At 38.3% G+C, this 15566-nt stretch overlaps 1 protein-coding gene across 2 annotated transcripts in view; it reads right to left on the bottom strand.

Moving 5' to 3' along the window:
* Positions 1 to 5795: 5795 nt before the first annotated feature.
* Positions 5796 to 15566, bottom strand: part of RMDN2 (regulator of microtubule dynamics 2) — a 46393-nt gene continuing 36622 nt past the window's right edge. For both annotated transcript variants that reach the window (XM_063390695.1, XM_063390696.1), the window contains exon 11: positions 5796 to 6048. In XM_063390695.1, the coding sequence (XP_063246765.1) occupies positions 5995 to 6048 (54 nt within the window). In that variant the 3' untranslated portion in view covers positions 5796 to 5994. The remainder of the gene's footprint in view (positions 6049 to 15566) is intronic.

Below are 15566 nucleotides of genomic sequence, written 5' to 3'. Positions count from 1 at the left end.
CACTTATTTCTGTGTGTCATCCATGTGTTTTCTTGTGTGTTTTATTTCAAACCACCCTCAATCCTCAGGGATGAAAGAAGCCTTGTCAGCCCCACTTTTTCAGATGGGGAAATAAGCTGTGGGAGGGAGGAAAAATTCTGTGGAGTGCAGTAGGCTAGAGTAATCACAAAACTCCCCCTCTAGAGAAAATAAACTAATGACCTTTAGAGAAGTCATGTATGGTGGACAACTAATTAAAAGTATTGCTCAATGACCATACAGGTCCAGATCCACTAGTTGGGGTTTTTTTCCCCCTTGATCTATTGTTCTGAATTTCTCCCATGGCAGCAGAAAATCCTGCCTTCTCATTTCTGCATCAGCCTGTTCGGACATGTAGGACTGGCTGTAAAAGGCCACGAAAGCAGAGCACCGCTGAACAAGCTGGATCAAGTACTAGGATGTATAGAAGCAAACGTCACACAAGGTCATGCAGGTACGCTTAAAAATCTCATCCTGGCACAAAGCCTGGGACTCACTGATGTCCAGAGGCTGTTGCCATGCTCTCAATGGCACCAAAATGTCACAGGAAAAGTCAAGTGAAACTATTCTTCAGTCAGAAAAACACTTCTAAAACAAAGATGATGTCAAATGATCGAGGGATCACACACACAATTATGGTCTTTTGTGCCAGTCTGCACTGGTAATTCTTGCTCAGGATTCATGGTGAAGGCACCAGGAACACTGTTGTGCTTGAAACTGCCAATATCCCTACACTGGCGGTATCAAAACCAACACACATTCTAGCAGTGCTTTTGTACTAACCCCTTGCTGCACTTACAAGTGTTGCATTAGATGTATTTTGCTGTTCTAATCTGAAAAACATGTATTTTATTACTGTTTTAAGACTTCATATATGATTTTATTGAGCACTATGTAAGCTGGCCTAACATTCTGCAAAACAGTAATCCTTAACCCAGAGCCACAAGTCGGGAGCTTTACAAATGAATTTTCATTTCTTCATAAATTATTCTCTTCCAAGATTAGGAAAACACAAATAAATCGCTGAATCCACTTTGCTGCTTTGCCATGTTTTTCTGAACCCAAGAACATTTCTCTCTGGAGACTGAGATTTCAACAGCCATGTTGGTTACCTTTATCCATGAATCAGAAACCTGAACTTAGTTTGGAAAAAGCACATCCATATTCATGCCCATATCCTTAGCACATGTTTAGGTTACAATATTCCCTGTAAATATTGTGTGGCTCTATTTTTAGCTTATACACGTAGGCAATTCAAACCAGCTCATAATTAATCTTAATAAACAAAACATATGAAGAGTGGACAGACAGTGTTTGCGTGTATGTAACTTGGGTATGTAGCTAAGTAGCTTAACCCCACAGTCACATCATGGGTCAGCAGCACTACCAAGCACAGAGCTCAGATTGTTCATGTTCAAGTTTGCACTGGATCCCACAGATACTTCTAGAGTAACTGGTTGTTTATTTAAATGAGTAAAATATTTCCTAAAAAAAAAAATTATTAATGTTTCACATTCTTAGTTCCAGTGCCTCATTTCCCAGCATCACACATGCATGGGTTACACAAACATAGACAGGGCCAGAAAAGCTTACTTCTTTCTGTATTGTCAAGACAGTTTGATTTGTTTCTTCTCCAAGGAACTTGGAAGCCTGTAAGAAGGAAAAGTGCAGGAAAAAGAGAATCTAACCTTATGTGCAGAAGAAAAAATGAGCAAATAATAATGTTGGCCCTTCAGAGTCACTTCTTCTCGAGTTTGTGCTGGATGAATGGGCAATACAATTTTGTCATATTACCACAAGACTTTCTGATTTGGAGTAGGTGTAATGCAGTCCTGTGCCTGCTGAAAATACCACCACAAGATTAGCCTCCAGATGGTCCAGGAAAATTCCAGAAAACCCACCAATCTTGCTGGAATTCATAATGCCACCCTACAGTTTTAGGTACTTCAAGTAGAATGTGCTAAGTTAGTAATGGCTGAAGATAAGTAGATCCAAATAAGCTATGTTTGTGTTCAACATGACTGGATCTCCGGCAGCCATTTCTTCATTGCATTTCTTTTGTTGCTGCTTCAGTTTCAGTGTTGGTTTTTGCTTTTTGGGGTCTTGTTTGTTCATTTTTAGTTCAGGCTTTTACTACTACAATAACAGAGTTGTAGGCATGGATTTAGGTGAGGAGTTCTTTTTTAATTGGACATAGGACTTGTAACTTTCTTTTCTAGATCATCAGCTACTCACCACTGGTGGACAGCTTTCTACCTGATTGCAGAAGTCAGTGTATTGATATTACTACACAGAAATGTGTATCTCACCTTGACTCTGCAGAAGGAAAGACAGTGCTCTAAACAAAGTAGTATGAGAGCATATCTCTGCTACCATTTCCACACTGTGTCTCTGCCATTGCTACAAAAAATATATCACACGCTTTGTGTGTTGCAGAGGGACAACTGCAAAGGGATTAGAATTCGGTGACAGAAGCCTCAGCTTCACCACAAGAAATAAAACTTACCTCAATCACCACGGACAGCAGAACTAGTAGTTTTAACTTTAATGAAGCACATAAACCCTGGTACCAGGTCAAGGCCCCCTGAGCTCACTTTTTTTCAAGTATGTAATGAGACAAATTACCACAGAGGATTTACAGAGTATGTACTGGAGCAGAGACCAAACGAGAGATGCCACAGTAGAAGAACTGAAGGAGGCTGCAGCCCCAACTGCTCCATGTGGCTTCAAACCTGCAGGGGGTTAACACAATCACAGAATCTAGCTCCTCCACAGAGACAAAACTACGGAAGTGACTGTCTGCTTGTGGATATTTTAAACAAAAAAGAAAACATATGGCCCTCTGGAGCTAGGCTTGCTTTTTCTCCAGCTGGTATGACACAGAGAACAGATAGCCTGGGTCTACAGCTAAATGCAAAAGCTTTATTCCAAGGAGCAATTAGGGAACAAGCTAGGGAACGTGGTTCAATTTTAAAAATTCTCAGATTAGCAAATCAGAAACAAAAAAATTGAGAATGCTCATGTATACTAATTAGTAAAAACTTTTAAAAGCACAAAATATCTTCTCACCTGTGTGACTAATATTTCTGCAAACTACTAAAGACAATTTAGAATGAAATAATTAAGCCCAGCCTTTTCTTTCAAACATGTTAATTTGTAATTCTACACATACACTAGTAATGAGCAAACATTAAAACAGAATAATGGGCTTAATTCAGAAGGCTGAAAAGAAAGATTAGTAATTTCATTTATAAAATCATAAATTTCTTCAAAAAATGTAACCATGTGGATTAAAACCACAGTTATAATAAATAAATAGCCAACGGCAGTCATGATGCACATCTTTAAATTCAAGTCTTGAAAAACGCTGATAAATACTTGAGAGTACAAACTCATTTGGTAGTCTGGGCCCAAACGCTGAGCGAGTGTGTGCAGACACAGCCCACCGACTCTGAACCCCTGCAGGAGTGCCTGTGGCTCACAGGGAGCTGGAGTGTGCACTTCCCAGGGACAGCAAGGCCAGCAGGGATCTTAAGAAGTCATCCAGTCCAACCTCTGCCAGAGGATGAACTGTGCCTTAAACACTGCCAATGTATGAAATCTGATTTAACTTTTACACTAAAACTTAAGTAAGTGATTTTGTAATGTTCTCAGGAAATGTATTGCAGGGCTTTGCAAAGTTACCATCAGGATTATTGTCTCCCACTGCCTAATCCAAAGGTAGGCAATTACCTCTTGTTTTATGAATAGACAATTTGGAGAACAAGGTTTGGGGTTCTTTTTTTACGGTATTCTCTGCAAAAGCTTTTTACAAATGTGAATACTTCTTTAGTCCTTGCTCCTGCAGACTAAACACACCAAAACCTTTCATGTTTTACATGCAAAATAATGTTGTCTAGCACTCTCATCTTTCTTGTCTCTCTCTCCACTGGACTCCTTCCAGCTAGCCCCCAATCTCCCTCAAGTGTGGCGCCTGAAACCAGATACAGTATACCAGCTCAGACCTCATTAGAACTTATGAGGCCTAATTAGAGTTAAAGGTTATTTCATGTGAATTTAATGGGGAATGTTTATTTATTCAGTCTAGTATGAAATTTGCTTTTTCACAAAAACACAACATTATTGACCCATGATTAACTTGCCACTCACTGGAATCTGCATGTCCTTTTCCACAGAATCACAACTAGCCTAGTCTCCTCCAATCTCGTTCTCTTAATTACTTCAATTCAAGACTTTATATTTGCCCTTAATGGAGTAAATCCTACTTATTACTTATCATGTAATTTCAGTAAATAATTAATTAACTTCTTTTTCTAATCTATTCCTCCAATACACTTCAGCTTTTATCACCAATAATTACTTGTAAATGAAGTATCTGTTGCATAATCTAATTTATTTTATAAAGGATATCAATTAGCATAAAATTGTTTTCAGTAAAGGCCTCCTTATTACATCTTCCTAGGTGACAGGGAATTATTATCAACAACCCTAAGTACCAATCACTCTTGTAGATTCTTTTAAACTATGGTTCCTGCATTGGCTATGAAAACATCAAAAGCCGACTTTACCAACCCCTTACCAAAATCTCGATGTGTCGCCCTTCCAGCTTCTCCATTCACAAGTCAATTACTCTGCATGAATCACAACACTCTGTCACAGAAGGAAATGCTAGGATTAATCTTGCATGGTATTTTCCCTTTTCTCTGAAATTATGTATTAAAAAAAGAGCTCTTGAATTGAGAAAGACACATAGAAACTATTTTTCCACAGGATGAACATTAGAAAAAACAAAAATGCATATTTCAATTAGTGAAGATCTCCCTGTCTTTGCCATATAGTGGTCCAAATTGTCTTACACATCATATAGATTAAGGGAACATATAGTTGTCCTTACTCAATTCTTATATGCTCTTTAACAGAAATGTCTACTTCCAGATACACTCCCTGCATCTAGATGAAGATCCTGAATTAGAAGCCAATCACAACTGGCCTCTATTCAGCAGACTCTGGTGTATTCTCTGGATCGCTCCAGTGGTGAATGGAAATTCTTTCCCTATCTGCTACATTTTATTGAAAACACTGCTGAACAACACAGACAGAAGTAGTAGGTCTTTGGCAGTCCATTTTTATGCATAGGTTATGTTATATAGATGACATAAAAGGTTAGTGATGGACACATGCTGGACTAGGTTCTTCAAAGACACTCTGATGAAACCACATTAGGCAACTCCTCAAAGACAGAGAGCCAGACTTCACAAACTTGGTGGAAGTTCTAATACAAATCCATTAAACATTACAGCTGTAATAGATTAATCTAAACCACTTCATTTAATTGGTTTGATCTTTAATATTGTACTTGATGTTACAAACAAATTATAATATTTAATTTATAAAATTTTCACGTCTTTGTAAAACCAACAATAGGTTTAAAGTAAAAAGAGCTTTGTTGCGGCAACAGCTTTGTTTAACTTGAACAAGATTGTAATTTTTTTAAGAATAGAGAAATGTGTAAACATAAATATTCATGATTTTCTTCTGTACACATCTGTGTAAATTAGTTGATATAAATATAATTTACTATAGAAACATTTTTTTTGTTTGTTTATGCTACACACAGTTCTATGCTGGCATCATGTACTAGTTGATTAATCTTTCAAAGAGTGAGATTTATTCCTTTGCATTCTAACCCCCAGTATGTCCATTGCCAGCAGTGGACTTCATGTTCAGAGAATCAGACTCACAGTGTCAGAAATGTAAAATTAAACTTCAGTACAAGATTATAAATAATCAAAAATGAATGTATTATTTTAATACCATAATTGCCAGACACTTAAAGGCCATGATCCAAGCCAAACAAAATCAATGCCTGTTTTTCCATTGACTTAGCTGAAATTCACCCGCAGTTCCCAGTCACTGTAGATTCTCATTTTAGTTTTGCAATTTTATTACAGCATGAAGAGTTAAAAGTACGTAGTATCAGAGCTTCAGTGTAAGAAGTAAAGCCTCTAAGTCTTTCTGGGCCTCTTTATCCTGAAAGAAACAGACAACCATGCATCAACTTAGAGAAGATAAATCCCTTCATTTGCCTAATACGTGCCTATCCACATTTCTTTACTAACAACAGACATAACACACAACTGCAACAGCCACAAAATGTAAAGACTGCATAGTAAGTTAATTTATCAGCGAATACAAAAATAAAGTTTGAAGTGAAAACAAGAGCCAGATGGCAGCCCTCCCTTTACAGCTCTGTTAAAGCACTTAAAATGTTAGCCCACAAATAGCCTTCTCAGCAGACCAGTAAGCCCTTCAGCTTGGGATATAACTTTTATTGGTGTACTTTGCATAAAGCACTGCCTTGCCTTATACCTGACGTAACATTGCATCCTGACCACATGCAGTTTCTCTAAAGGTGTTCTCTGATGTTTGCTAATGATTTATTATGCAACTAAAAAGAAAACATTGGGAAATGTAGTTAATGACATAGGTCAGATTGTGCATACAGCCATACCTACCTGTAATAGGCACCATGGGCTGACTGCACCCTCAGCGTCTTCCGACCGGGCTCTGCCTGTGCTCCTGGGCTCACGGCAGAGTGGGGCCAGTGTGGGAGCAAGAGGCAAATCACCTGCTGTGCTCATGGCCAACACTACATTGTACTCCTAGGGCAGTTTCTTAGGCCAGTGTTTTAAGTGCACAGTTTGCATAGGGCTTTAAACCTAAGCTAGGCCTATGACGGTCACAGGTATCCAGTGACATATGTTTTGGCTATTCCATGAATAATCTGCTTGGAAAGGGCATGTGCATGTAACCACAGTACAAAACCTCCATTATTCTACTTATTTTTAAATGTCCCCTGGATAGAATCTGCTTCCTTTAGCTGCTGCTGCAAAACTTGTAGCTTGCAAAATGCACCTTGGTTTAAAATCACATTTCTAAAATGTCAGCGCCTCATGCCTGCAGGCTTTTAAGGGTCCGAACACCCAACACATGCACCCATGGATATTTAACAGTCCAAGTGAAAAGTGCCTGCACATTACACAGATTCTGTGTAAGTATTTCTAATGACAGGGACCAGTAATGATAATGCCACAGTATATTCCAAAAGAAAATACTGTAGACAGTCAGTGAAGTAATCACTAAATTTCAGGATCCCTTCATTTCCCAATCAACCAAAGAGCTGGAACAAAATACAGAGCATTTTAGAATATATTTTATGGGTGAAGAAATTCCTGCTTCTCTTTATTTTGGTTAGTTGTCTATAATGTCATGGAGGAACAGAGAAGAATATTGAGATGATAGAAACCATATGCCAGACATGTCAAACTACATCATATTATTGGTCTGGATTAAGGCATTAATACATTAGCTGGACACTTCTCTTGGAGTTACTGCCTTACTCCTACTGGCAACAATAGGCTAAACTATCTGCCTAATCATTTATCAGAGGCCTTAAAAGGCACACACTGCAAAGCCAGTAATACTCTTGCCAAAATACTCTAACAGAAGGAAATGTCATATGGCATTAAGCACCCCTTAAACTCCACGTCACTACAGGCTGTCCGGAGCACCACGCCGCTGCTTTCAGCAAAAATTGAAAAACTCAAAATTTTCCCTTAATTCAGGAAAAATACGCTCTTTTCTGTACTGACTGTGGTCAACTTGTGAAAATGACTCTCAACTCCATTTAATGAAAAAAGTAAAAAGCCAGATATTGTCCCATGCTAATAAGAAATGGAAAAGTTTCATTGTATCTGGTTGTACTCTTATGACACTTTCCTAAGCTGAAAAATATTAAAGTGCAGTTTTTCTCATATCTGAATAGCGTTCAACATTTCATGAGTTGATGGGATTCTTTGCTCATTTTGTAGGATACAGCATTTAAAAAATATATCTCTAAACAACTTTAGATAATTGTGTCTCTCTTTAGAAGTAAAGGATTATATTGGGCAATGAGCTTTACAAGTTGCAAAGGTCCAGAAAACATTGGGCAATCTTCCCTGAATCTTCCTCTGGGCTTAGGAAAAAGAACGGAACAAACCCATGATTGTTCTAAGAACTGTCTGGAGAAGAAACTGCAAACGTGCAAAGCGTTCTACCTCTGGCTTGCCAGTTCTAAACAGGACGACATCAGTTAAAGCAGGAATTATTGTTGCAAACTGCTTAACAGGTTGCATTAATTGAGCCAGCAGCTTCCAGTCAATAAGAACTCGTATGGCAAAAGCACTGAAAAAACTCAGTAATGGCATTTAAAACAAAGCTGAGAATGGTCAGTGAAGGGAACTATTATGTCACCTTTGGAGAGAGTCCTTCCGTACCAAGAGATTTGTCATGCTAAAAGGAGAGAGAAGTCACAACTCTGTTCAATGTACTAGTTTCTGATTTTAAGGGTGAAAATTTCATTATTGTCCAAAGCTTGACTGCTAATGCAAAGAAAAAAACATAAATCCTGTCTTGGGCCAGCTCTCTTCCTTGTTGATTTCTGGGTCTGTGGCTTTCTGAAAATGAACAATAAGGTCAGCTTTTTTTTTTCCTCCAGACAGCAGACTCTCTCTTTTGAGGGTGGCAAGCAGAAGAAGAGGTGCAAGTTGTAGGAGGAATGCAATATACTTGCGTCAGTCCCATTTGTTCACCCTGAGGCTTAGTTCAGCACTGGCTGAACACACAGCCATTTTCAACCTTGTCTTTCTACTGTCAAGGCTTACATTTATTAAACACTACTTATATCATTTTCAGAGTTGAATATGAGTTCAAAACGTTCTGCAAACTGCTACACAAAAGGTATTCAAATTACAGGGTCAGGGACTGTATTTCGCCTTATCCCTATTTTGTTGCTTTATTTTTACGTTTCATCATTCACAGCGGATATGCACAGGAAAAAAAGACCTGGGAGGCCAGGGACTGAACAAGGGGTGAAAGGGAGTTGAAAACAAGAGCAAGAAGGAAGAGAGAGCTGGTGGGAAAAAGGGAATGTTGGCTTAACTGGAAGTAGTCTACATTTTGACAGTTCATTTTTGCTGAAAAAAATTTACTGATACATATACATGGGGAGTTACACATATAACTATGCATGTAAAAATTAATTGGTAATTAAAGCCAAGACAGAAAGATAATGATTTTACCGTCCATCTCTGCTAATTATTTCCTTATGCGCTAACACACTCAACCCAGGCACTGCACATGTGTGCACTTGTTGACAAAGTCCCAACTGTCAACAGAGAACGATTCACCCCCATGACCACAACCAAAATGGTTACACCAGCCAATGAAAACAAAATTGTGTGCAACTACTGCCAAATCCCAAGCTGACATGCATCCTGTAGGGTTTCACTGAAGTCAGCAGGGCAGCATGGTATATTAAATAAGCAGGGCTGCAAGGGTGGTCCAAAGCTGTATTCTGATACGCAGTAACAGCAATGAGGTGCTGAGAGACGCTCCTGCTTTTGGGTACAGCTGTATCATTCCCTCCCAGCTCCAGGAGAAATCCTGGACTGTAGCAGGAGAGACTCCCAAACATGCACAAGGGTTGTTAGAGAGCAATAGCTCTTGGGGACAGTATCAATCATACAAAGCCAAATGCTATCCGATCCCTTCTCGGTTTCCTGACAGCCTCTCACAGATGGTGTGACTGCAGTGTGCACTAGCAATTGTATAATTATACAATTATATTGGTTTTCTCCTTCGATATTGCAATACACCAATGCAATCATCCACGTGCCACCTCCTACGTGACTGCTGTATGTCACAAGCTGGGGCATTCTAGTTCTTTCATATTATCACTATCTTCTCTGGGGATTAACCATAACTTCTCAAGGCTTTTAGGATCAAGGCACAGCTTTAAAATATGCAGCTGTCAATAATTACAGATTTTTGGATATTACTTCAAGTAGAGGGAAAAATACCCTTTCACACCCAGAAGAATATGAATAAACAGTTCAGCTCATTCAAGGACTACTGTTGAAAAATTACAAAACAGCAGAATACAATTCAGAATAGTCAGTACTGATGTAAATTTTTAATTGGCTAGTTCTCTTCTGACCTGAAAGACTATATTTCACCTATGATCTGGTTTTCTTTTCCTGTTGTATACAATGTGGAGCTTTTTGTGTTCAAGACATTCTCCCCTTTCTGTCCTGCTGCTGCCTCTCCCATGATGGGACCTACAGCTTTTCTCTCTGCACAGCCCTTGCTGAAACAGCCTGAGCACACTCACACCCATTTACAGCCCCCTCAAAAAGGTGCCTGTCAAGGCTTTCCTTCACCCTGTATATTGCCTCCAAGACAATATACTTCAAAATCCCAGCAGTTTGACTCACCCCAGCTACTCTACAAAATGCAAAATGGGTTTTTGCCAATCTATTTTGTAATCCTGGAGTGTACCACCACCTCCGTGAATACTTTCACTCTGCCCCTGCATCATGAGAATGCCAGTGGAGGAGACACACTGCATACTTTGGGGAACTGGCTGCTCACCAGTCTTGCTGGACTAAAGAACGATGCTGAAGCTGTGTTAGCTTTGACAGGATGTTGAATGAATACTGTGTGATAGTCAGTTTAATAAATATAATAAGCTTGGTATTTATCAGGATAAATTTCATGCTTATGTAGGAAACCGTGACACCAAAAAAATATGTTCATCACTTTTCAGAATCATTTTCAGAGGGAGAGAAGAAATAAGTACACAATGCAAACAAACCTTTTTTTTAAGGACTTCAGAAACATGCAGATAGAAAACTGATCTGATCACTAAGATAGGGAGACATAGACTATTCTTTGAAGTGCAAAATAATGTAAAATATGGGCAGTCTCAAATTATTTTAGCAGCTCTTTAACAAATGTCTCATTTCCCCCTCAAATTTTAGTTTGAAATTTGATTTCTTTATAATAAGTTTTTAAAAAGTGTATTCCCTGAGCTTGAAGCGGTCACATTAATTGTATACAAAGCCACTAATTAAGAAATAGTTTTTTTAGGCACACTCAAAAATATTTTAGCTTTGAGTTGATGGCAGCTATTAGGAATTTCTTGTTCAACTCCACAAACAGTACTACTAGCAGGAAAACAATAGCCTAAAATTCAAAATGAACACAAATCCGAACACTTCCATTATTTTTCAGTTGAAAAACCATTGACTTTTGCTGGCCACTTGGAGGACAGATGCGCAAAAAATCTAAAGCAACAAATATTCTCTGAAAAGAATTACATATTTTAGCTGAAGAGGTGAAAACAAAATATTCTGGTTGATGAGAAAACAATAACACTTTTATAAGATTAGCCCAAATTACACCGTTTCAATTGGTAGGTTTTTTCAAAAACAAGCCATAATTGTAACCTTCACTTTAAAGGCAAGAGTAAATTACATTTTCTCCTCAAAATCTTGCTTAAAAGGACAGATAGAAGCTTCAAACAAGGTTTTTTGGAAAAAGCACAACAAGGTCTGCTCATATGACCAATCCACAGTGGCTGGAGTGGGTATTTCTCAGAAAATCTTGAAAATCCAGATACACAAATGGTCTGTTGGAACAGAAGAGCTGATGGGTGCTGAAGTTTATACTCTGACCTCTCTTCCAACCCTCTGTTACTCCCACTTTTTCACTTAAAGACAATATTAAAAATGAATTTAATAGCCAGGGAGATCAATTATGGCGTAAAAAAAAGTGTACAGAAATTGTATGAGCATGACTTCTCCTCAGCAGCTGCATTCTTGTGTAAACATTCAGCCATTGTTGCTGCCTATTATTACATTTATCACCTCCTCCACATGAGTTGCAGATGTCACCTCATCTTTAAAAAGCCTCTGCTTCCTGCCATTCTACACCTGAAAGAAGTGAATGCCATAATTATGAATCTCTGTAATATCTAAATCTCTGTCCCTTGTTAATATCAATTCTGAATTGCCATCATTTCTAATTACTGGGAAGGATGGAGTGCACAAAATCACCAGAGATTCTTTAAAACATTTTAGCTTTAGGGAAGTTTTTATCTACATTTTACATAAGACTTTCAGTAACTCAGTGCAAATAGATTTCCTTTGCATTTTTCCTGCTTTCCTGTCTTCATCTCTTCTAAGACTACACTTTTTGTAATGCAACTGCTGCTTTACAGATTCATTTTTTAAAAAAATATAATAGAGACTAGAATCTTGAAATTTTAATCTCTTTCTCTGCTAGGCTGTTAACTCCTTTGTGGTGAGCTTACTGGTCCTACAATCACAGAATTCATTGTCATGCTCGTGCTCATCTTCAGACACAAGAAAAAATAATTCTGTGACTATTTTACTTTATAATCCTACATTGAGACTTAAAATTCTATGCGTTCCAGTCTTGAAAACTTTCAACAATATTTATTATAAACAAGAAATTAGGATCTTATTCCCCTTACAAGCAAAGGACCTCGTGTTTAACTATACACACACACACACAAACACACACACACCTGCTCTGTCTTTCTGTATGCAAGACAGACACTCATGATTTCAAAATTAAATTACATTTTTGTTTTCGAATTAAAAAAGCAATTTTCTTCCACCACAATAGTCCACCACATCTGGTTTCAACAGCCCCTCACGTAGTCACACTCAGCAAGGCTTTGAGCACACTACAAAGTACTGAGTCTCAGTAAGGGTAATGCAACATCCACTAGATGAGCAGAGCAGCTGTTAAGCACTTAAAAATAACTCACAGCAGCCCTGAACACTGGGATCTCTTTTACTGAAGGGGCAAAAGTTTCCCAGGACCCTGAGGTTATCCACCTGGGTAGCAACCAGAATAAAACTGGACAATTTAATGTCCCATGCACCTCCAGCAGTGAAGCACCACTCTACACTATTTATGGCCAAGGAAGGACTGTGTGATTCATTGGAGGTTTTTTGTTTACAGAGGATAGAAAAGGGTCTTTTAAGTTGTACTGTAATATCAGCTTTGTTTTTTCAGATGTTATTTGAACCAAATCTCACATATTTCCTTTTAAAATAAAAAAAAAAAAAACCACAGACTGGTAAGTTAGAAATGTGCCAGACTATTTTTAAAAACTCTTATTTTTAAAAATCCTCCTGTAACTCTTAATTTACAGGACTCACTCAATCAGAACTTGCTTCTTTTTTTTTATAATTTCTGTGTATCTTTTTTAAGATTCAGAATAGGTTTGAAACAGGCCATCTGATTTTTTTCCTTTAACAAGAATTAGCTATGTTTGGAAGCCCCTTTACCCCTTGAATTAAAACAAATTCTGTAAATGGTAGAACAGATGTACAGAAGGGATATTTGGATGTGACATAACATTCAAGACAAAAATAATATCGTTCAACTTGAAATATTACATGAAATGAATCCTAGAAAAAGTGTCAAAGAAGTGTCCTGAGTTACAGCAGCTGAGAATTTGACCTCAGGATTAAAATGAGCTATGGGCTACTTTACTGATGCCAAGCACCTCTGGTTCCCAGAAGTCACTGGAAACTGGGGATGCTCAGAAGCAATAAAAAGTAAACCATTGTCTATGATTATTTTTGTGCAGGATGATTTGTATCATGAAATACTATACATTTCCTCAATGTGGCACCTTTCCAACAACTTTGTCTCTCAGTCTGCTCCTGATTTTATGCCTTTATACAAATACATGTTTCTCAATAGAAGCCAACATTTAAAAACAATAAAGGAATTCCCCTGCTTGAAGAAAGAGAAAACTCATATGAGAAACTTGGGAACGATGGGTTTCACATGACTGTGACAAAATACCACATTGCTGACAACCTTGAGATCCTGAGCTGTGACAAACAGAAAGAAATCCTCAGACTGCTAATGACCTGTGTGCCTTTTTCAGAGCATGAACCCCATCTTCTACAGGGCTGCACTCAATTCAGGCACTTTATTAGCATCTGTTTATTACTCTCTCCCCAATGCCTCTTCAGTCTTATTACAGTCTCCTTCCCCTCTTAAACTAATCTCACTAAATATTATTCCTAAATACAGCTCCAAGCCCTGAACCACTTCACTTCCAACACGTTTTCCCAAAAATCAGTAACAGTCTTTCTGTAACACAATAACCAAAACAACATGTAATATTCGAATTCAGATGGGATTTGAGGTAACAGTCAGCAACAGCAGAGTTCATGTTCCAGATCTCCATTTCACAGTAATTTCTTTCAGCGTGCACTTGGATTTTTTTTATCCTGTGCTGAGTGCTTGGTTGGTTTTCATAAAATTGAATTACATACTACTGCCCTAATGCCATATTCTTCTGGACTCTTTTTTTTTTTTACAAATTTAACTCAAAACACATCACAAGTAAACAGGACAAAGGAGACATATCTGTGATATCCACAGAATCAGTCAAAACAAGAGAGGTCAAATCATCTTGTCCTCTTCAGATGGACAAAAAGATTTTTGGGGCCCATTTGATGCTTGCTCTTCTGTTCACAAATCAGTGTAATTCTAATTCTCACCACCACCCTGCTTGCCAGAATACATACACCTATCCCTCAGACTCCTCTTGAATTCCTGCTCTCACCTCAAGGTTCCTTCTCCTTCTGAGGTCTGCTCATACTTCAGAAATGTGATGGGATATTAAACAGAAAATTTATAGCAGCCTTTCCTATTCTGTAACAGGCAAGCTGAAGGCATATTTTAATAGTAAGTAAAGAAAAAAGAGAATGAAATCATTGTTAATGTCATATCAGTATCAATACATATTTAAAGAAACACTGAACTTGAGCAATGATTACTTAATTTATGATTGGTACATAATATAACTGGGGCCAAAACTTAGGCCACCCAGGAGCAGCGGCTGGTGAGGCATGCAGGGGTCTTTCTTCCCAGCAGGAACACTTGACATAAACATGTTAGTGCTCCACACACAGCATTTATTGTCAATCAAGTTACAGAGTTATTTAATGGTCTTTTTCCTTAACTTCAAAGAATTAAGTGGGATGGGGCCAATTCCTCTCAGGAGTCACCTCTCTTTCCCCATACCACATCTGTTGTGCTCAGGGGCGGTCCCTTAGGCTGAAAAAGCTCAGGTTTGAACTTGTCATGCTCTAGGATGGTAAGATGTTTCCAGTCACAGGTCAGTCATGGAACTTGCTTCTACACGGGATCAGACAGAGTGATCCCTCTTGCCATGACTTGGTTTATATTTGAGAAATTAAACAACTTAAAATATCTCGAATATTTGTAGAAATTTTGTGTCCACATACCAAAGATACTCTAGTGGGCCTAAAATACTCTAATGGGCCTCAAGAGGAATCTAGTAATCTCTTAAAACAAACTGTATGCCAGCAGATGTGACTTGAAGAACTGTGCCGCCTTAACTGCCCTGTGGTTGAAGAAAAAGCCAATCTTGAATAACCCATCTGCCTCTGCTGTAGTTAACATACTGCCCTTGTCAAGAATCACAAACCAGAGGCTTTCAGGAGCAGAGACAGAGACTGTAGTACAAAAATCCAGAGTGCTTGCAACTGAGAAAAATATAGGTCTGGGGCAAAATTTCAGCACAGCGAGACTGACACCCTCAACTGCTTATGCTCAAGATGACCTAATGAAGTGGGTTGAATTAC

The sequence above is a fragment of the Prinia subflava genome, chromosome 2 (genome assembly GCF_021018805.1).
Source record: "Prinia subflava isolate CZ2003 ecotype Zambia chromosome 2, Cam_Psub_1.2, whole genome shotgun sequence".
Taxonomy (NCBI): Eukaryota; Metazoa; Chordata; class Aves; order Passeriformes; family Cisticolidae; genus Prinia; species Prinia subflava.
This window is presented reverse-complemented; position numbering and strand designations above follow the sequence as displayed.